The 23,155-nt window shown below is 35.0% G+C and overlaps 1 protein-coding gene across 2 annotated transcripts in view; it reads right to left on the reverse strand.

Moving 5' to 3' along the window:
• Positions 1 to 307: 307 nt before the first annotated feature.
• The window catches only part of LOC150093236 (activating molecule in BECN1-regulated autophagy protein 1-like), a 327,434-nt gene continuing 304,586 nt past the window's right edge, over positions 308 to 23,155 (reverse strand). For both annotated transcript variants that reach the window (XM_090413653.1, XM_090413652.1), the window contains exons 16-17: positions 16,758 to 16,897; positions 308 to 1,340 (exon numbers count right to left, since the gene is read on the reverse strand). In XM_090413653.1, the coding sequence (XP_090269779.1) occupies positions 1,109 to 1,340; positions 16,758 to 16,897 (372 nt within the window). In that variant the 3' untranslated portion in view covers positions 308 to 1,108. The remainder of the gene's footprint in view (positions 1,341 to 16,757; positions 16,898 to 23,155) is intronic.

Genomic DNA, 23,155 nt, shown 5'->3' on the forward strand with positions numbered 1-23,155 from the left:
AATATAGGTTAAAACATGCACATTAAAACCTTTTTAGATAAAGAAAAAAATCTTTCATATCAAAATCAACACCATTGTAAATGAAACATCTTTTATTTCTCCCTGCATTGTCAACTTTCCTTTTGATAATCTACTTTATAAAATTAATTTCTTAAATGTAACATTACACTATATTTACAATGACTAAGTATAGGACTTCAAATAACATCATGTAATGGTGCTTCTTGCCTCACAAATAAATACTCAACAAAACTAATATCATTAAAAACCATGTAGAAACAGAAATACAGATAAATTTCTTCTTGCGTATACAGACATGGTTTAATTCATTACCTACAAACATAGAACATCAAATTAAAAGGTTCAGTATAATAATACAGTCAAATAGGAGCTAACTTCTTGATTTTGTACTGCAATTCTTTGATTCATAATTTAATCCAACTTTCTCTAAATAACATATACTAAATTCATTTAAAATGACATACTTTATGCTGAATGATTAAATTCTTTTATTATACTGCTTTTTGAAACTGATTTAAACTTCAGGGCAAGATTGATTTTAAATACAAGGCCTGAATTAAGAATAACAGAATTTAAGAACTGGTACTTATACTGATAAACAGAAGAATGGATATTTGAGATTCAAATGAAGATTGAACTTGAGGAAACAATACAGCTGAAGTAAAATAGAAGATATAAAGTATAACTTCTATCATTCCTAAATTTATCACTAACAATACAGTAGGCATTAAACATGTGAGGTAGTTTTGGCATTACATGTGACCACTTAGTGAGCCCACATGAAAACCAATTCATTTCATTACATGCACAGAGCTCCATCTGCAGAAACAAATATTTCTAAGAGCGATCTTTACAAAATGCATATATAGATAACAATGATAAAATCTATACATAATGCAAATTTCAATGACAAGAATATCATCTACACATAAATTAAAACTGGATGTTTTCCTAAAAAATTATAAATGGTACAACAAAAATCAGTGTAGGTTTATTTCTTGAGTTGAAGCAATTTCATTAATCATTTAATTTATCTGCTATGCACATCTACAAAAATATCATACATTACAATAAATTTACAAAAAAGTTAATTCTCTCTTGATTCAACCTCATTATTTTCGGTGGGAGGAGTCTGTGTGCCAGTAGTTTGGGTTTGAGGTTGTGTAGTTTGTGTGGCAGTAGACAACATCTGATGTGATGCTGATGACCCTGAGTTATTACCATCTCTTTGCACTCCCAGTGATATATTAGTTGTGTCCCTTGATCTTCGATTTCTGTTGCTTCCTGCAAGTTCCTGTTTATCACTGTTCATTGGAGCTCTGATGAAAGAAATAATTTTATATGTATTAATCATTGTTCATTTTCTACAGTAAATACATTTATAATTTAATTCTTAGAAATCTTAATTCATACAGTTAAAGACAGTACTCCCCCCCCCTTTTTTTTTACACAAGCATATTCTCTATACCAAACCTAGATTACACTATAGTTTCATTGTCTACATATTTAGCTGATGACATATAAATACATTTACTGCATAATATATACTTTCAATTTTCAATATCAAGTACTAGTAAGAACCATAGGAAGTCTGTTATAATGGACAGTTTTCTATAGTGAAATTTTTTATTTTTTTTTAAGGTAAAGCATTCTACCTATGAGGATTCATTCTGGCCTTTTTAGTCTGTTATAGTGAAAGTCAACAGTATATACATATTTGAATGTAAGCTTTGTTAGTACATGGATTAATATATAACAGTTTACGAGATAATAACCAGTAGAAATGCAGAAGTAATTAGTTTTTTCTTAACTGCTTAAAACTTCTTTGGGTAAAGAGAAGGAATTACTAGAAAAACAAACAGTTTACCATTTGTTTAAAAGAATGTATGAACAAGTATTCACTGTTGTGCACGTTGCCATGCTCTCATTTGTATGCTTGGCTGGGCATAACTACGAAACATTAAGATAAATTAATGCTGGGATTTACATTCAAGTATATAAGAGTTAATAACATTTCCGAACATTCCCAGATTTCCTTTCTGTTTTGTTATAATACTGGTGTAAGGGTTCAGATTCGTTCCACAGAATGGATCAAAATCAAAAGTAACGATCTTATTCTGATGAAAGGACTAAATAATGTCTAATTTTATATTCTCTAAGGATATTAGCCAGTTTCATAGAAACAGGGCTGATATAAGGAAGAGCAATCAAACCTTTGACTTCCATATCACTGGAGGTGCAGGTTGTCAAGCAGTCTCAAGAGACAATGCATTCACTGTAGCCATTTTGTAAAAAGGCATTTTTCAGAAATCTGAGTTATTTCGTTAGCTCTTTCTCATCAGTAATAAGATGTGGACTCTTTTGCCCACTGTTGGAATGATGTCAGATTTTTTAGGTCCATAATGGTGAGAAGAGGTATGTAGATATATGTCAGAATGAGTTGGTTTTCTGAGAAGAGATTGACTCTTTAGTTAGGTTTAGGTCCAAAAATGGAAGCAAACTATTAGATTCTAGTTCACAGGTGAATCAAATGTTGGGATGTTGGTTGCTGGGAAAATCAAAAAACAAAGGTTGTCCATGGTTCCAGATTAAGAAAATATCAACATACTTCTTTCATAATTTAGGTTTGAAGTGGTATTACTATTATTATTACTATTATTACAGGCAACTCCAGCATTGTCTGCTGGAGTGTTATGTTGAAATACCCAAGGAATACTCAAATATAAAGATCTGCTAATACAGGAGGAAGAGGCCTGCCTGTAACTAGTCCTGAGCTCTGTTCATATAATATTATCTGAGCCTTCCAGGAAGTCAAGGAGTCAAGGACTCATTGAGGAGGCCATAACTATAACAGCTGTCATATTGTCTCTTTAGTTCATTTACATTATATGCACTTACCACTTCAACAGGTAAACTGTTCCACTCACTACTCTGTTGAGAGAAAAATCTAGCTCTCGGTGCTAGATTTTTCTCTCAACCCCCCCCCCCCCCCCCCCCCCCCCCCCATTTCCGGACTGGTAGGCCGGTTCTCCTTGAATTCTGATGACTCGATACTCAGGATAGCCCCTGAGTTTCAAAAAACTTGACAAAAAATGTGACACAAAAAGGCTTATCATTTTATATACGTGGGCTGTTCAATAAGTAATAAGACTAATTTTACTGTGGCGAAACCACTCATCACAATATTAACTTCTGTGGAATAAAGAAATGTTGCTGTCTGTATTAACAAAAGAGACTGATAGATGGCGTATACGGGTTGATGTGCCAGAGTGTCACGTGACTAAATGCAAGCTTGTTTCGGTGCGCCTACGAGGCAAGACCAGTCATTGAAATGGAAGCATCCTGGGAACAGCATTATGCGATTAAATTTTGTGTGCGTTTGCAAAAATCGGCATCGGACACTTTTAACATGATACGCGAAGCTTTCCACAATGAAGTAATGTCGAGGGCAGGTGTTTTTCACTGGCATAAAACTTTTAAGGAAGGAAGGCAAAATGAAGATCTTGAACGTGAGGAAAGACCTTCGACGTCCATCACAGAGACAATGATCAACACAGCAGCGATTATCATCAAGCACGTCAAAAGGAAGCATCCATTGCTGAAAAATGGCTTCTTATTGCACCACGATAATGCAAGGCCACATATTGCTGGTTGTGTAGTGGACGTTTTGCAGAAGAACAACACAGATATCCTATCACACCCTCCATACAGTCCTGATCTTGCACCGTGCGATTTCTGGCTGTTTCCTCAGCTCAAGAAACCACTAAGAGGCCGCCATTTCGAAAGCAACAAAGCATGTGTAAAAGCTGCGGAGGCAGTTTTGAAAGAACTCTCACATGTGTTTACGAAGTGGATGCAACGTTGGGACAAATGCATTGCGTCTCACGGTAGTTACTTCGAAAAAGACCATGTAAATGATGACGATTAAAGGTAATCTGTTTTCTGTATAAATATAGTCTTATTACTTATTGAACAGCCTACGTATATATATATATATATATATATATATATATATGTATGTAGAAAGTATTTTACCTTGGGTAAAACCAGGTTTAAAATAGCTTGGTATCTTTAACACACACACACACACATATATATATATATAGACTATTCAGGATTAATTTAAGAATTATGGCTGAAAAAAATGCAACTCAAAAATAGTATTTCTTTATTTATTGTTACTATTAACAAGGAAAAGAATATTGATAATTTAAATTTATTAAAATACAAAATGGAAATAAAAGAAAAGTTTTATATATACAGAAGATATAAGCAGTGTATGTGAGTTTTGTCATGAATTAAGGAAAAAAAACCTTTGTGTGTGTGTGTTTTTCAAATGGAGCATTATTTTCTGAGAGTGAAATTTTTTGCTCCAAACTGGACAATTTACTGGAGCATAGGAAAAAAAAAAAAAAACTTTGCTCCTCTGAATTAAATCCTCAAAGATAGTTATCTTAGTGTGTAAGCATCAACTGTTTTAGTAGGATAGAAATCTAGAAAAAAAAAAGCCCATTAGCTGATAGATACTGGCTGGATCATCCAGGACTACCCATCTTGAATAAGCAAAGGCTAAAGTAGTGATGCAATTGGCGTAATGAGGACCATATGTGAAAGGAATATAGAAGTAAATAAAGAAGTTTATATTTGTTTCATCGACCTTGAAAAAGCATTTGACATGGTGAAATGGGAAAATCTGATGGAAATATTATGCAAAATAGGTTTAGATTGGAGAGACCGAAGGTTAGTAGCTCAATTATATATGAACCAGACGGCCATAATAAAGACAAAAGTAAGAAAAACTAAAAAATGTGTGATTGGCAGAGGTGTAAGACAGGGATGCTGCCTATCACCGACGCTCTTCAATATATTTGCAGAAGAAATGATAAAAGAAGCATTTTATGAAGAGGAAAGAGGAATCACTATTGGAGGAAGAACAATACAAAATATTAGATTTGCAGATGATCAAGCAATATTAGATAATACCGAAGATGAACTACAGCACCTAATGCAAAAATTTGAAAATATATGCAAGAAATATGGTATGAAAATTAACACAAAGAAAACAAAAGTGATGAGAGTCTCCAGGAAACCAGGAAGTATCAAGGTGATGATGAATGGAGAAAGTGTAGAGCAAGTGAGACAATACGAATACCTTGGTAGTATAATACAAGAAAATGGAAAATGTGACATGGAAATAAAAGAAAGAATTAACAAAGGAAAATATACCTTTTATAGCAAGAAAAATTTGTTTATTAATAAAATGAATAAAATTCTAAAGAAAAGGCTTATTAAGTGCTATATTTGGAGTATGACCTTATATGGGTCAGAAACACAGATAATTTTAACTTCTTTCTTTTAGAAGAAAGAAGCTAAAATGTTGGAGGCATTTAAAATGTGGTTATGGAGAAGAATGGAAAAAATCACCAATGAAGAAGTATTACAAAGAGTTGAAGACGAAAGGAATTTACTAAAGACCATAAGAAGAAGAAAGCATAACTGGATAGGACATGTATTAAGAGGAGACAGCCTACCGAAAAGAATGATAGAAGGGAAAATTGAAGGAAAGTGACCAAGAGGAAGAAGACGACTAATGATGCTTGATGATATAATGGGAACAAGAAGATATCAGGAAATGAAGGAGGAAACAAGAGACAGGGGAAATTGGGGGAAGAGAATCTGCTGAGTTATACCATTGGACCTGTCAAGAGACAGAACACTAATGATGATGATGAAAGTAGTGCAAGACTACCATGATTCTCCCTTTCTAGATGGTCCTGGGTCTCACCACGAGCAAGAAGAGGATTGGATTCCAGTGATGATAGTGGTCTGAATAGTAAAAAGACTCAGGAGAAGTAGACTGAAGGATATGGCAAGAAAAGCAAAGAATAAGAGGACTAGTATCATCACTGGGAGGTTCCCTCCACCATGAACAGCTGTCTCACAAGAGGGACAATTTTCTGGGAGCATTTATTATCATCATCATCATCAGACCTCCATGGAGTCAAGAGATTCATTGCAGAAGATTTCATTCTCACATGCGCAGCTCACCATAATAAATGCATTGTTAGATCTGAAATAGGCGACTTCAAATTTTACATGACGTCACCATTCCAGAATCTAACAATTAACAAAAAACATACATGCATACTTATCTTTTAGTGCAGTGTAAATATGTTTTTTTTTGTAACAACATCTTGTATGATAAACTGTGAATTATATAAATTTAAATTAATGTATCTATATGTCTAGCATGAATGTAAGTCAGAAAAAGGGGCCAAATAAGAGAGAAATTATTAGTGAAATATTGTAAATGAAAGAATGCGTATTATTCAACAACATAAGGCAAAGATTGCCCTAATACTGTAAAAGCAGCGTAAGCACCTGCGGGCATCACATCTAAGAAGGCATCATGACGCATACATTCCTGGAAACAAGAAGTCCCGTACGTTGATCGGTGAAGTCACCCAGGTGGAGACCAATGGGTGAGATGATAAGAGAAATTCAAACTCGGAAAGGTGGCGCTCTAGGAGAGCAAATAAAACCTGCGCCACAGAAGTAAATCACCCCCGTTTTTTCTTGTTCCTGGATTTCTCTCCGTGTGCTCCAAGAGTTCTTCGCAGTTCAGCTCTCATTTTGAGGGCTGACTTATGATAGGATCCGGCATGACACCGCAGTAGATTTCGGCAAGATTAACCGCAGGCCGCGATGAGAAGATCATCGACGTAAAACCTTAGTGGAAAGATAGCACCCAGCCCAGGTGAGCACGTGTCGATAAGATCGAGACAACCAGAATCGAAACAAGGAAGGAAGGAAAAAAACCGATAAAGAATAGATAAGTACTCTCACTTGTTCTAGCCCCTTTTGAGAATTGACTAACAGTAGTAAGAGAATGCAACCTAAAATTTGTAATGAAAGAAAGAGTGAAGAATTAAGATCTATGTAAATGATTATGTTTTTGAAGTGAACTTTAAGGACTTTCAGTTAGATAGAGATTCTGTCGTATTTAATCCGAGAGAGATTATAAAATGTGCTAAAATGCCTTAATGTCCAAATGAGCTGTAATTATGAATGTATTATATGTTGAGTTAATGAATTTGCTAATATTTTGAAGTCAAATGCATAATTGTTTTTAAGAGTGAGAGAGTGAATGAATGGTAGAAGTTTACATTAGATTTGATAACCATTTAACTTGCATGGCATTATTTATTGAGTTTAATAAATGTTTTGATTCCTTACTTACATGTGTTTCTGATCATGATGACTGACCCTTCATAAAACATCGAACCTGAGAACGTGTGTGTGTGTGTGCGGGAATACCCCAATTGAAAGTAGTAGGGCACGACTGCAAATAAAATAAAATAAGCCAGAGAGCCCAAGTTTCTAAGAATTTAATTTATATTGTTGGTGGCACCTGATATTCCATGATTACCCTAAAGGCTGAGTTTATCTCTGACCTTAAGGCCCAGGCTGGTGCAGATAAAAAATAAATTTGCCTGAGTGATCAGGATAACTCATAGAATTCAGGGAACGGGTAATTTCTGGTGGCCCTTAAAAGTTAAGTTACGTAAGAAAAGGCATAAGAGAAGCGAGACATAAGGTTAAGATTAATATTAATGAAGAACACATAACAATGGCGCAACCTACTTAACAAAGAGGTACATGTGATAGAACTTGATATAGCAACTGAAATAAGAAAGGATAAAGTTAAATAAATTGCCTCGATATATCAATATCAGAGATATACGGTCGCAACAGCATTCACTGTTTCTGCACCCACCACACTCTTAGGCAATGTATTCCAATCACCCGTCACTTTACTATGTCAGTGTTTATTGTATGGAGGGCTAATCCTGATTCATGATATATTCTTTTTTCGATGCTTTTTACATGTTGAGCCATGTGAATTTCCCCAGATCTTTCTATCTGGCCTACATAGCAAATGCCACAAGATCAGTGAATTTTGTAAACTCTTGTTTTTTTTCATGAAAGGATAGGATTTTCATGAAAGAGCATTCATGAAATCTTATTTATGTAAAAGAGCTGTCAGTGATGTACTGAAGGCAAGAGTATGCATCAAGTAGTGCAGTTTTTCACTTCACTGGAATGCTTTAATCATGCCTATCTTTTGTCATGGATGGTGGTGTGAAGCAGCATGTAAAACTCTTCCAGTGTAGTAGATTTTCTGTATACTGAAAAGATCAATCTTTTTATTATTATTATTCCTGATACCTCCAAGGAGTCCGAAGACTCATCGCGGGAGGACACCTACAACACCCACCTCCACCACCACCACAACTGGTATTATATGTCTGTAAATTGCGTGTGTTCTGAAGGGCTGATTTGTCTGTATTTGCCGATTTGTTCTTCATTTACTTTCAGAAGAATGTCAAGGAACAGTAATTTTTTTTTCAGGATGGGAGGAAAAGACCCAAAGCAAGATCAGGATTGATACAGTAAGAAGAGCCTTAGAAGACTCAAATAAAAGATCTGACAATATTAAAATCCTGAAAGATAGCAGATTGCTTTGAAAGAAAATTGTTGATAGGAAGTTAGCAGTACTATCATAATATCCTGTACACCACTGAGGGTACAAATCAGGAATTTGATTATGATGATGGTACCAGGTAATGAAATTTTTTAAATCATCTATTGTGAATGTGTTAAAATATAAAAAAGTGCAATAAAGTTAGATATTTTCTAAAGCCAAACTCAGTATTATGTGTAGTATTAGAATTATAGATATGATAATTTGATTTGAAAAAACCCGGGTTCGATTCTCATCATGATGAGGGGAATCCTTATATGGACTTTTTCAGTTGAAGGTGAATTAGCTGATCTCATACAGTGGAAGCAAGGTTTTTTCCTCCTGGAAACTCAGGTGTTTCATCCTGCATACAGACAAATCAGCCTTCAGTACACATGCAATTTACAGACTAAAAATACTGTGGATGGTGATGATGGGTGATAGATGGTGTTGATGGTAATAGTCATAGTTGAAGAATTAAGTAGTAGTGGAGAGGATAAGATGTATTTAGTGAAGTAGAGTAGTTTGCCCTCCCGCAATGAGTCCTTGGACTCCCTGGAGGGGTCACATAATAATAATATTAATAATAAACATAATATTACGGGTAATAAACAAGTACAAGTAGTAAAAATTTGACGAAATTCGTTTTTTTTTATTATTATTAAAATATATGAAATTTGAATTCAGACTCATAGGGTGCTTAAGGGTCAAAGTTGTATAACGGAGAGAAGACCTCCACATAGCCTTTAAAAGAATGTGGAGAACTGACCAGGACTTCTGACCTAACGTCCAATCTTCACCTTCTCGTAGTGCACCATGTTAGGTATCTACCTGGGGTGTGTTTTAAGATTTGTTCCAGTAACTGACTGGAACAAATCCTAAAACACACCCCAATTCAACATCACCAGAGTTCAAGATTGGTACTATCAACATAAGAATCCTGAATGGTAAAGAAATCGAGCTAGCTGACGAATTAGATAAGTACAGATCAACATATTAGGGGTGAGTGAAACAAAAAATGACAAAAACTGGTGATATCTTTCTGCGTAATAAATACAAAATGTTATATTCAGGCAATGACAATCAAGGAAAAGAAGGAATAGCCATATTATTCCATACTAAATATGAGGCTAATCTTCCTAGATGGCAAGCAGTCTCAAGTAGAGTGATGTGGGCAAATATCAGAATGGGGAACTGGACAATGAGACTTATTTGTGTTTATCATCCCACAGAATGTTCTACTAAGAAGTGGAGGAATTTTTTGAGGCTTTAGAGAAAGCAACTGATACAATAAAAAAGGAAAAGTTGGTCTTTGTCGAGGATCTAAATAGCAGAATAGGAAATGATTGTCAGACATACAAAAATATTTTGGGAAAATTTGGAGAAAGAGCAAAGCTAATAATGATGGCAAATACCTGTTGGATTTCTGCTCAGGACATGGACTGGTTATTATTAACGCCATGTTCCAACATAAAAATGTGCACAAATTCATATGGAGAGAAGAGGCAAGGAATAAGAAATGTCTCATTGACTATGTTACTGCTGATAGCGATGTTTTCTCACTGGTGCAGGACACTAGAGTGTACAGAGATTTTGAAATTGGAAGTGATCGCCATTTAATCTTGAGCAGGATAAAATTGAATTTCATACTGAAAAGAAGAACATGTAAGAAAGTTTTAAAGCGAATAAAAGTTGAGCAGCTCTCAGATGTGAACTGTAGACTGAAATATACAAACATTATCCAAGAAAAAATTAAACAGTTTGAAAACAAGAACCAAACCTTGGAGATTCAGTGGCAAGCCTTGAAGAAAACCATGATTGATTCAGTCAGAGAGGCATGTAGTGAGGTTGTCTGCAAGGATAGAAAAATCAGAACTCCATGGTGGACACAGGAAGTTAAAGAAGCAGTGAAGGAAAAGAAGAAAGCATATCAAAAGTTCCTGGCAAATAAGTCAGCTTGTGTTCTTAGAGAGTACAGAGACAAATGTAAGAAAGCTAAACTGCTAAACAAAAGTCATGGGAGGACTTTGGCAAGAAAATAAATATCAAGGTGGCAAAATATTCTGGAGGTTGTTGAAGAAGCTTAGAAATTGAGGAAAAAGTGCTGTAAAAGGAGTTAGAGATGATAAAGGTGACATGAAAATAGGAGAAAAAGATATCCTTGAAGTATGGAGTTATTACATGTCTACCGAGTGGATCATCTAACAAAAACAAGCAAGTGCTCGATAAGTGAGATAAATGAGAACATGATCGGGAGTGAAAGAAAAATTAAGGAGCGAGTGTTATATGGTGATTCAGTAGTAAAAGGTGTAATAGATGAGAGTTTGACAAAATCGTGCTTTCCGGGTATGAAAATTAATAATGTAATTTTAATGTAATAATGTAATTGCTATGAGAAAGAGAGGACTTGAAAGAATTACTAGCATAGCAAAAGGAAAGAGCGAGAGAGTTAAGATAGATAGTCTGTTACGGCAGTATGACAGAGTAGAGTTGAGAAGGAGGGCCATAATTATGAATGACTCTATGCATAGGTTATGCAGGAGGAGGAGTGGTGTGGAGTTTGTGGATATGTGGAGTGAGTTTGATGAGGGAAAGGACGTATACAAGAAGGATGGTTTGCATCTGAATGGATTTGGTGTTCAGAGACTGGAAAAATTGTTGCTGAATGAAGTGAAAGTGGATGTGCAGGATCAGGGAAACTAGAGCTTTTAGGGAGGGTGGGGATGCTGTTAAGTGGACGTGCAGACATCAGTGAGGCAGTCGAGTGTAAGAATGTGTATAATATGCCTGAGTTAGTATGAAGGATAACAAACCAAAACGGGATAGTTAGTATAAGGCATCAAAATAGGGGTGGGCTAGGGGACTTCTGCACTTTATGTACACTAATGCCAGGAGTATTCGGAATGAGGAGGAGGAATTTTTGGCCTTGGTTAGTTCTTCCTGGCCACAGGTTATTGGCATTAGTGAGACATGGCTAACAGAAGATATAGTTAGTGGGATAGAATGTGAGGGGTATAGTGTGTTCAGGAAAGACAGAGAGAAAAGAATGGGGGAAGGAGTGTTATTGATGATAGCTGATGAACTGCAGCCAAAGAGAATAGAAGTTCAACTTCAGGATAGTGAAAATAGGACTTTTGAGGCTATCTGGTGTGAGATTGAGGTCAACAGAACAAAATTTACAGTTGGGTGCTGCTATAGACCAGGCGCCACAATAGATGGAGACAGTATGCATAGGCAAATAGACATTAGTGAGACATCAATGAGTGGAGGACAGGTAATTATTATGGAGGATTTCAACTATGATAACATTGATTGAATCGAGGAGGGAACAAATGGGAGGAAGGAAATTAATTTTATGCAGTTACGAAGGGATAACTACCTGAGACAGCATGTAATAGAATATACTAGGGGTTTGAGAGTGCTTGACCTAATAACTGCATCTGAGAAATTGACTATTATGAATATGACCATATTGCCACCAATTGGTGAGAGTGATCATAAGCCACTTCCCAGGTAAGTGGCTAAATGTGTGGAATTTTCAATTAAGACAGGATACATGTGGAATTACTGGACTGGTAAGTATGATAAGCTTAGGAGATTGCTTGGATCAGTGCCATGGCATACTAAACTGCAAGGGCTGGATGTTGATAGTGCATGGGAAGTGGTTAAGGAGCGTTTGAGGGAGGTAATGGCTGACTACATACCTAGAGTCCAGAGAGTAAATGAAGTGGGAATTAAATGGATGAATAACACCATTAAGCTTGAGCTGCAAAAAAAAAGAAACAATTGTGGATGAAATTTAAGGAGAAAGGTGACCTGCAGGCACACGAACAGTACAAAGCGCAGGCCAGAAGGGTAACTAGTGTGGTAAGAAAAGCAAAAGCAGATTATGAAAGGAAATTATCAATGCAAGCTAAAGTGAATCCCAAACAGTTCTTTCAATATGCTGCAAGTAAAAGAAAAAATGAACATGGCAAAATGATTCTAAGGAATGCCGATGGCAGGGAGGTAACTGAATCAGCTAAAATAGCAGAATTACTAAGCAAACACTTTGCAAGAGTATATCATCCAGGCTGTGATATTACAGGAATGAGAGAACGAATGGCTGATACAGGAATTAAAGCGAATGAAATTTAGGTGAATAGTATTGTTAATAATTAGAGATTTTTATATAGAGAATATTCATAATATTAATCCTACCGGCTGCACCATTGTTTAAATATAGGATTTTTATTTATTTTATTTAATCTCTGTGTATTTCTAACAATTATTTTTTTTTAATTTCGAGTGTACCTATATATTTATTTATTGCACATAGGTGCAATAAATAAATATATATTGGTGCAATGACCTTAACTATTGCTTTCAGAATCAAAAAAATCACTGACTCAAGACCAAAATACAAAATAAACACATTTAATAAAACAAAAACAATATATATACACTTCAAACAACTTTACATAACTATAACTACAAATTTAATTGGATCCAAGGCCTTTTAAAAATAAACTTACACATAAGACTAGACTAAACACTTTGTTTGCACAATGACAAAATGTTCATAGCCAGTTTCATTCTCTGTCAAGGACCTTTTCTGAAGATATATGACTTTATTCTTCATTTTCACAGTATCCTTCTCATCACTCATGTAGCACACATTAATTCTTCCTGACTCAATTCTGTCTCTTTTTAGTAGAAATAATAGTTAGATCCTGCGTCCTTAATACAGATGAAACTTCCTAATCAGAGTTTTCTCGAACATTCCTTTGGAACATAAATAGCAACTTCTTCTTTTATTCACTAATGTTTATTGACAGTCTTAACTCTTCCACTTTAAAAGAATTTACAGGTATACGATCCCCTTTTCGGAACCTACTATAAATCTTTCTCCAAAATTCCTTTTAAAACGCATATAGCAATATTTCCCTTTTATTTATCAATACTTATTCCACTTTAAACTTAATAGTTCCACGATTCCTTTTTCGGAATATACTATTAATTTTCCTCCGACTGCACATAAAAAAAACTCAATTTCCTCCAAATCTAAATGCCTGCCGGCCTGTGTTCTAATTTTCTCATGAACGCTCTCCTTGTTTACTCTCCCGTTGCTTCGATACCGAACCATTTCTGTCAGCTGTCAATCACACATCAAACTTCTCGGCGAGCATGCACACTCCATGAAAGTGGCGAGCGAGAAACTAGGTATAATGGCTGACACGTTGTCTCCGTTAGCGACAAGAGAATGCAAGTACATAAATTTTTTTAAATGCTTTACATATCACTTTGACAAAACAATTTCAATAATGGATACATCGCAAGTGCCGACAATGCGTGTTATGAAACTAAAACTAATAAACATACTAACATAAACAATTCATAAAAATATTCAGAATTTTAAATTATGATTATTTTTACAGTATATTACAGAACCTTAATGTAAATATATCTGTGGGATTGGATGGTATACCAGCTGGAGTCATACATGAAGCGGCAAAGGAATTGTCAGTTCCCTTGACCATATTGTTTAATTTAAGTCTCAGCTTTGGGTTAGTCCCAAGGGGTGGAAAGAGGGGAAGATAGTTCCATAGCATAAAGGAGGTTCCAAGACTGCTATTGTAAATTACCGACCGATCAGCATATCAGGAATCGTTGTCAAGGTTTTGGAGATATTAGTCAAGAGCAAAATACAGGAATGGATAGATGAAAATGGGATCTGTATGGAGGACAGCATGGTTTTGTGATATAATACAGTGGCAGCTGAACGTTTTATCGTTATAAAACGCTTTCACGTTTTATAATACAGTGGCAGCTGAACTGGATAAGGGTAATGGATTTATAGTGATACTACTGGACTTTGCTAAGGCCTCTGACAGGATACCACATGGAATTCTAATCAGTAAACTGCAGCATGGGGATGGATATAGGATTGATGAGATATCAGAGAGTAGTTTATTCAGGAGTGGAGTCCAAAAGAAGGCCTGTTACTAGTGGTGTGCTGCAGGGTTCTGTTCTTGGACCACTACTATTTAATTTGTTCATTAATGATATAGGAAAGGATCTGAGAGGAACTGTTCATTTATTTGCTGATGATGCAAAGTTAGGTAGAGCAATAGTGAATGCACATGATGTCAAAATTTTGCAGAATGATTTGGATAGATTGGCAGTCTGGGCTAATGAGAATGGATGTCAGTTTAATGTAGCAAATTGTAAGGTTATGCATTTTGGGGTGAAAAAAATTAGCAGCAGTATATCACATTGGTGGACCTGTACTCCAGGAGGTTGACGAAGCCAGAGATTTGGATGTGTTGGTGGATAGGGAGTTGAAGTTTAGGGGGCACATGGCTAAATCAGCTCATCAGATTACTTGGTTACTGACGAATATTTTGACGAGAACAGATAAGCAAGTTATTGTTCTACTTTATCGAGCCTTGATAAGACCCCATCTTGACTACTGTGCCCAGATCTGGGCTCTAGGTTTCTTTTTGATGGGGAGGAGGTAGAGAGGATCCAGAGGCAAGTGACCAAGATGATAGCTGGTCTATGGAATGAACCTTACTAGAACAAGTTGAAGATCTGTGGGTTACAGAAATTTGTTGATAGGCAGAAAAGTGGAGGATATGCTTGAGACATTTAAATTACTGAAGGGTTTTTTTACAAGATTAATTCAGAGGAAATTTTTCAGGACAGGTCTGATGATGGGAGAACTAGGGGTCATCCATGGAAACTCAGCAAGAGTGTTGTTAGAACTAGGTTTTTTACTTGGAGAGTGGTGAATGAATGGAATAAGCTGACAGAGTTTGTTGTGGATGCCATGACTGTAAATGAATTCAAAGCAAAGTATGATAGATACCGTGTGAATGCCGAATAGTTGTTCTTGATATGATGTTTAGGGCCTCTCTCGATGAATCTAAGGACTCCTTGGAGTTGCCCGTAAAAATAATAATAAAAATGGTAGATAGGAAGTTACTAATGATGTAAGTTTTTCATGTAGTACTAGCATATCCTGTACATTCCTAGAGGGTACAGCAGGAATTTGATGATGACACATTGAGTATCAAGTGCAAGCAAAAATTAAAAGACATACTAGTCCAGGTACTTAGACTAGAAAAACCCTAGATGTATCCAGAGCTACTAAAACATGCCAACATAAATGTGTATGAAGAGGAAGAGTAATGGAAATGACTGACCAAAAAGAAAACTTCTTAATAATAATAATAATATATGAGTGATGGTCGGCAGTAGATGGCGTTGGTGTAGTTGCGGTCAGTTGGTGATTGAATGGTGAAGACAGTTGTAAAGCAGGTGCCCTCCCTCGATGAGTACTTGAACTCCCTGGAGGAGTCAAATGATAATAATAATATTATTTTTACGCCTATTTTGCCTGCTTCTGTTTAGGAGTGCCCCTTTTTTTAATGTCATTGGCTTTTTACTCAAGAATTCTTAAGGCATTGCAGATGTATTTTTAGAAACAAATATATGTAGCATAATAGAAGAAAATTCGCACATACCTTTTCTTGGATGTTGTTGCCTGACAACGAAACAATGCTTAGAATAACTCAATCAATGTCCACCGACCCTACATAATATCCGAGTGTTGGAAGCTCCACAACATAAAATTTAGGTCACAACTCCGACCAATAGGCGATAACACGAACACTTCACAGACTGAAACACCTAGCTGACATGACATAGCATCCACTTCCTCCATAAGTTCAGATGACGTGAAAGGTGAAAAAGCCCTCTTTTTCACCTTTCCCAACCTACAAAAAAGAGCTCCACCCACCCTTAAATAAAATATATGTATACATTGCCACCCCCCCCCACTCCCCTTTCAACACATAACAGCAGAAGTATGCACACTGCAGAGAGAAGACTGGCAACAACATCCAAGAAAAGGTATGTGCGAATTTTCTTCTATTATGCTACATATATTTGTCTCTAAAAATACATCTGCAATGCCCTAAGATTTCTTGAGTAAAAAGCCAATGACATTAAAAAAAGGGGCACTCCTAAACAGAAGCAGGCAAAATAGCCGTAAAAAGAATAGTTTTTAAGAGGTAACATGGGAGTTTTCCCAGAAAAAATACCAATAATAATAATATTTTAATTCAGTTAATATAAACAACTTTGTGTCAGTTCATTGTGTGTAATAAGCAAAATATAATGGCTACATGTTGCAAAGGTTAAAAGGAAGATACTTTAAAATACTCACACTGGCCTACAAATGCAAAGGCAGCCTCTATTAGTTCCATAAATAAGGCCTTGGCCTGCTTGAGGTAACCAACGTACAGAGTTTAGGCTAACTTGCGGTTGCTGTCCGGCTCCAGAAAGCTGGGTTAAACTCCTCACATGCTGAAACACATGTATTGTATAACAAGAGATTTAATATGGTCGTAAGTTAAGGTACTGAAGAAAATATATATATAAAAAAGCATGTTTTTTTTATGTATAATAAACAATTAAAAAACTTCTTTTGAAACATACCTAATGTCTGGTATGTTTACTGTACATATTTGGCATGTGTGCAAGTTTATGCATATAATAATATGTATATTATTATACATGTATAAATGAATGAGTGCAACTTTGAATGAGAAAAATCTATCCAATTCCAAGAAACATTTATATGATCTTTTCTAGAAAGCAAGGTCTTTTCAACTGAAGAAAGTTAACCAGTTTTGATACAGATATTATCAAGTTCCCCCCCCTCTGTACTACAATACTGAAAAGCTGGCTGGGGGGTGCGCGCGCACACGCACACACACACGCGCACACACACACACACGCACACACAACTGTCAATAGCAGACTATCAGGGGGCAGTTAAAGTATTTATTATTATTTTGTTTTTTTCTTGTTTTTTTTTTTTAAATAAACAAATGGAATAAAAATTAATTTTTATAGTGTCATCACGTTCGGCAGCTGTTTGTCTTTTAAATTTAACAGTTGAATGGAAAAAAAAAATTAATGCAATCAAATGTGAGTCACATCAGCTTTAATCAACCATTTTTCTTAAAGAAAAAAAAACTATCTATTTATTTATATATATATATATATTAGGAGAATTCATTTTTACTCGGTTGGAATATTATAAAATAAGTTTAATGACTATTACCGAGAGAAAAGTATCTTGTTAAATATATCTTGCCATCTTTTTTCTCTCGGTAATAGTCATTAAACTTATTTTTTATATTTATATATATATATATATATATATATAGTGATCTCTCAATTATCAAACCCTTGAATGGGTTAGCATACGACTGGCTTCTAATACAGCATCATTGTAACTGTACCTTTAGTTATTGAACCCTTCAATTATTTGATCAGCAAATTGCTGGCTCATTATAGTTGGGTAATTACTGTATATTATTATATATGTAAACAGTAAGTCTGATATGTAGAAAGGGAAAGAGGGCCATTGGTTTCACCCTAGAGTGGTTCAGATGGTTTAAGAATTCCTAAAGTGTGTCCTAACCACAATTTCATATCAAGAAAACATCATCAGTATTTTTTCCACTGTCTGGGTTTTAACATTAAAATGTTCATGTCTCTTTCCTCAACTGTTTCCAAATAAACATCTATTTGCATAAGGTTCAGAGGATTCCAGATTGTCAAGTCAAAAGTTCTGTTTGTAGGCAGGGTCCTTGTATACAAAGTAACCAGAATTTATACAATGTTTTAAGAGTGTTATTACTTATTCATTGGGAACATTTGTGAAAATTGAAGTGACATCAAAGCACATCATGATTTCATACCTTTTAAGATGGATGTCCTTTATCATAAAGACAAAATGCTCAGCATTCTTGATATGAGAAGCAGTGGATCTTGTCAGACTTTTTAATGAATTAGCCTAACATTTTGACAATCTATAAATGAGTCAATATCTTCAACAACATTTATGAATGGAGCATTCTCTCCCCTGTGTATTATGAACACACCATATAAATGAGGAATTAAAGGATGGGAGATTGTGATGATAGTCTCATTTCTCTTGTAAATTCTACTGTTGTTTTGAATAGATTATTGGTATACGATTTTGATTTTGGAGTTCTTGTGTAGAATCTCTTTGAGTTGTAACATTTCATTAACATTTTATAATCATAGTCATCTGTATTTAGCATTACAATAGAAGCATTGGAACTGGAATTGAGAGATTACTATGTTGGTATTTTCTTCAATTTGTCAGTTCTCATTTGTTCCCCAGAGGTAATCATGATCATGAAGTCGTTTTATTCTGAATTTCATATTATAGTAGACAATTTTGGATAGTCACATGTAATCTAACAGCAACAGCCCATCCAGATTACGATAAGCATAAGTTACCAAAAACTATGTATTACTGTTTTAAGGATACTTGCGACATAAGACTGAATGATATAATCACGTAATCACAAGAAAGATATTTATTTAACCAAATATTTCGGTCTGGAAATAGCAGACCATCGTCGGTGGTATTACAAGAACAGTTTAAAAAAAAAAATATACAAGCTAGAATACTAACAATAGATCGTTGAAATTAGAACATGCCGCGTGATGTTATATCACTAAGTATGAAACGAAATATTTTGAAGTAGAAACATGATTGAATTTGCTATAAAAAAAAAAAAAAAAAAAAAAAAATTAATGAGTAATCTTGATTAGGCTTTCCCAGATTTTTGATATAGATATGCAGTCATTACGATTCAGGTTGGGATGATGGAGCAAGGCCTCCACGCTTTCCTTGAACAAACGTTCGAACCTATAACGGGATCTATGTAAGAGGCGCGTTTTGGACCAAAGGATGCTGTGGTCAGTTTCAATCCCGTGTTGAGCCAAACCAGACTTTTCAGGTTTATTGTGAAGAATGGATGATTGATGTTCTTGGATTCTTTTTTCAAGAGAACGTCCAGTCTGTCCAAAGTAAGAGAGATCACAGTTGCAAGGAATTTGATAAACTCCAGGAAGAGATAAAGTTGAGCGTTTGTCTTTAGGAGAAGGAAAATGAGAAGACAATTTGTTAATAGGAGAATACGTAGCTGTTAAATCATATTTCTTCAAAATTCTTGCGATAGGTTCTGAAATACCGGAGATATAAGGAATAGGTACTCGACGTATTGAATCTTTGTTGTTTTGTGGAGGATTATAAGATGTAAGAAGACGTTGAATACTTTTTTCAGAAAAGCCATTGAGTTTCATGTGTTGCTGGATAGTAGAAAGTTCTTTCTGTAGATAATCAAAAGTAGAACAATTAGTTTTGTTCATTAATTCAGTTATTTTGTTCATTAATTTTGTTCATTAATCGAGTTCTTTTTTAAAAAACTCCTCAGATTTCTTAGAAAAATTAAAAGATGTCTCATTACAACCTACAGATCTTATGGTTAGTTTTGATATAGAATCTTTATACACCAATGTACCTCTTAAGGAAACTTTAAAACTACTTGCTGACATCTTTCCTCAAGATATTATAAAACTATTCGATTTCGTTATACATTCTGGTTATTTCATATGTCAAAACAAATTTTATAGCCAAGTAGAAGGAACAGCCATGGGAAGTCCTCTTTCTCCAGCTTTAGCCAACTTTTATTTAGAACATTTAGAAAAAGTCCTCTTCACATCTAGTTTCCCTCTACCATCTTTTTGGGTACGATATATAGATGACATATTTGCTATTTGGCCTCACAGTAAAAACACTTTATCTTCCTTTTTAAACAGTATTAATTCCTTACATCATCGCATAAAGTTTACTATGGAATTAGAAGAAAACAACCAGTTATCTTTTTTAGACGTTCTCCTCATCCGATCATCTTCAAATATTCTTACAACTACAGTATACAGGAAACCAACATTCACAGGTCGTTATATTCTGAAAGAATCAGCCCATCATCCATGTCAAAAAACAGGAATTATAAAATGTCTCATCAAAAGAGCCAAAACTAATTGTTCTACTTTTGATTATCTACAGAAAGAACTTTCTACTATCCAGCAACACATGAAACTCAATGGCTTTTCTGAAAAAAGTATTCAACGTCTTCTTACATCTTATAATCCTCCACAAAACAACAAAGATTCAATACGTCGAGTACCTATTCCTTATATCTCCGGTATTTCAGAACCTATCGCAAGAATTTTGAAGAAATATGATTTAACAGCTACGTATTCTCCTATTAACAAATTGTCTTCTCATTTTCCTTCTCCTAAAGACAAACGCTCAACTTTATCTCTTCCTGGAGTTTATCAAATTCCTTGCAACTGTGATCTCTCTTACTTTGGACAGACTGGACGTTCTCTTGAAAAAAGAATCCAAGAACATCAATCATCCATTCTTCACAATAAACCTGAAAAGTCTGGTTTGGCTCAACACGGGATTGAAACTGACCACAGCATCCTTTGGTCCAAAACGCGCCTCTTACATAGATCCCGTTATAGGTTCGAACGTTTGTTCAAGGAAAGCGTGGAGGCCTTGCTCCATCATCCCAACCTGAATCGTAATGACTGCATATCTATATCAAAAATCTGGGAAAGCCTAATCAAGATTACTCATTAATTTTTTTTTTTTTTTTTTTTTTTTTTTTTTTTATAGCAAATTCAATCATGTTTCTACTTCAAAATATTTCGTTTCATACTTAGTGATATAACATCACGCGGCATGTTCTAATTTCAACGATCTATTGTTAGTATTCTAGCTTGTATATATTTTTTTTAAACTGTTCTTGTAATACCACCGACGATGGTCTGCTATTTCCAGACCGAAATATTTGGTTAAATAAATATCTTTCTTGTGATTACGTGATTATATCATTCAACTATGTATTACATCGTCATTATACACACACATACATATATTAATACAGAGAAGTGCAACATTCTACTACGTACAGAAAACAAAGGTTGCACTGTACAACATTAATTTGGATTTTTAAACAGAATAAAAAAGGGTGCTTAAATTGTACTATTTAAATTTTACACACGAGAGTGGATCCTCGAAAACAACCAAGTGCTAGAAACCATTATCTAAATCAAACAATTTATACAATTATTTTGAGCAGGGTTGTCTTGTGTCAATCTTTTATCAAATGTTTTGTATTACTGTTTTTGTTAATTTGTTTGCTGTTTAACTCAGTTGTATTTTATTATTTCACACTCTTGACGAAGCATACTATAATGGTAGAGATTTGAACACAAAATAATTTTTCATAAAATAGTCACCACGTGGATTTATCATCATCAAATTCCTGTCATATGTACCCTCAAGGGGTGTGCAGGATATTATGACAGTACTACATGAAAAACTTACATCATTACCAACTTCCTATCAACAATTTTCCTCCAAATTAATCTGTTATCTGTCAAAACTTCAACATTATTAGATCTTAATATTTTTCTCTTCTAAGGCACTTCTTACTGTATCAATCCACCTATCTCTTGGTCTTCATCTGGGCCTTTTTCCTGCTAATCTTGCAGAGAACATTTGTTTTGCTAACTTTCTTCTTCCATTCTGTTTAAGTGATTATACCACCTGAGATTAGCTCTGCTAACAGATTTCTGGATGCTAACAATGTCAAGTTATTTCCTAATATCCTCATTTTTAATATGATATTGCCATTGATGTCTTCTGTTCATAGCCCTAATCTTTCTGAGGACTCTCATATCAGTGGTCTCTAGCCTTTGGTCAAGTGTTTTATTTCTAAGCCAGCTCTCAGATCCATATAAGTTAAAACTGGTTTGTAAAACATAGGATTTATTTTTTATTCACAGACATACATATATTTTTATTCATCACATCTACAGTTTGTGAAGAAGACTGGAATGAAAACGTTCCCTGTATAGTGAAAATCATCCTCTCCCCCACAGATAACATAATACTACAGAGACACAAGCAAAAGAAAGTAAAATTTTTACTCTATTACAAAATCCAGTACAGAGCATTACGTACTATATTTACTGATCAGAATAATTAGAGACAATGAAAATGACTGAATAAGTAAAACACCTCTCCTCCCACAGACACTATACTGGAGAGAGAGAGAGAGAGACACACACAAAACAAACTAACAGTATATAATTAAATACATCCTGACAATTTTCAGGTGTAGAAAATATGCGGTCACATTTTTTTGTAATTAGTCAGTGGATGCTGAAACCAACTGATTTATGTAAAACAAGTTTCTAAAAATCTTGCAATTATTATCATTATGACTATTAAGTGAAACCTCCAGAGAGTCAAGAACTCATCGAGGGAAGCCATACTATTTGCACCAGCTATCATACTTGAAGTATGATACACTACTCTATGAGAGAAACATCTAGCCCTAACCCACTTCTTAACAGCATTCATTCTCAACTTCCATAGTTGAGAATGAATACTTCCATAGTAGGATACATCAGTCTTTGCACCCACCCCCTTCCCTTGTGCAATGGGATTACCATACATTCTTTCCACTCCTGTGGAAGCTTCTTCCCTGTTCTGGGACTTAAATTATATAGCCTGGTCAAGGGAATAGCCAGTTCAGCTGAACACTCCTTTAGCATCTGTGCTGATATCCCATCAGTTCCTATTGCAGAATTCTTATTCAGGTTGTGCAATAGTTCTAGTACTTCCTCCTCATCCACATGAGTTTCCTCATATGT

Source organism: Typopeltis vanoorti, chromosome 24 (assembly GCF_054136105.1).
Source record: "Typopeltis vanoorti isolate ZY-2024b chromosome 24, IOZ_Tvanoo_1.0, whole genome shotgun sequence".
Lineage (NCBI taxonomy): Eukaryota > Metazoa > Arthropoda > Arachnida > Uropygi > Thelyphonidae > Typopeltis > Typopeltis vanoorti.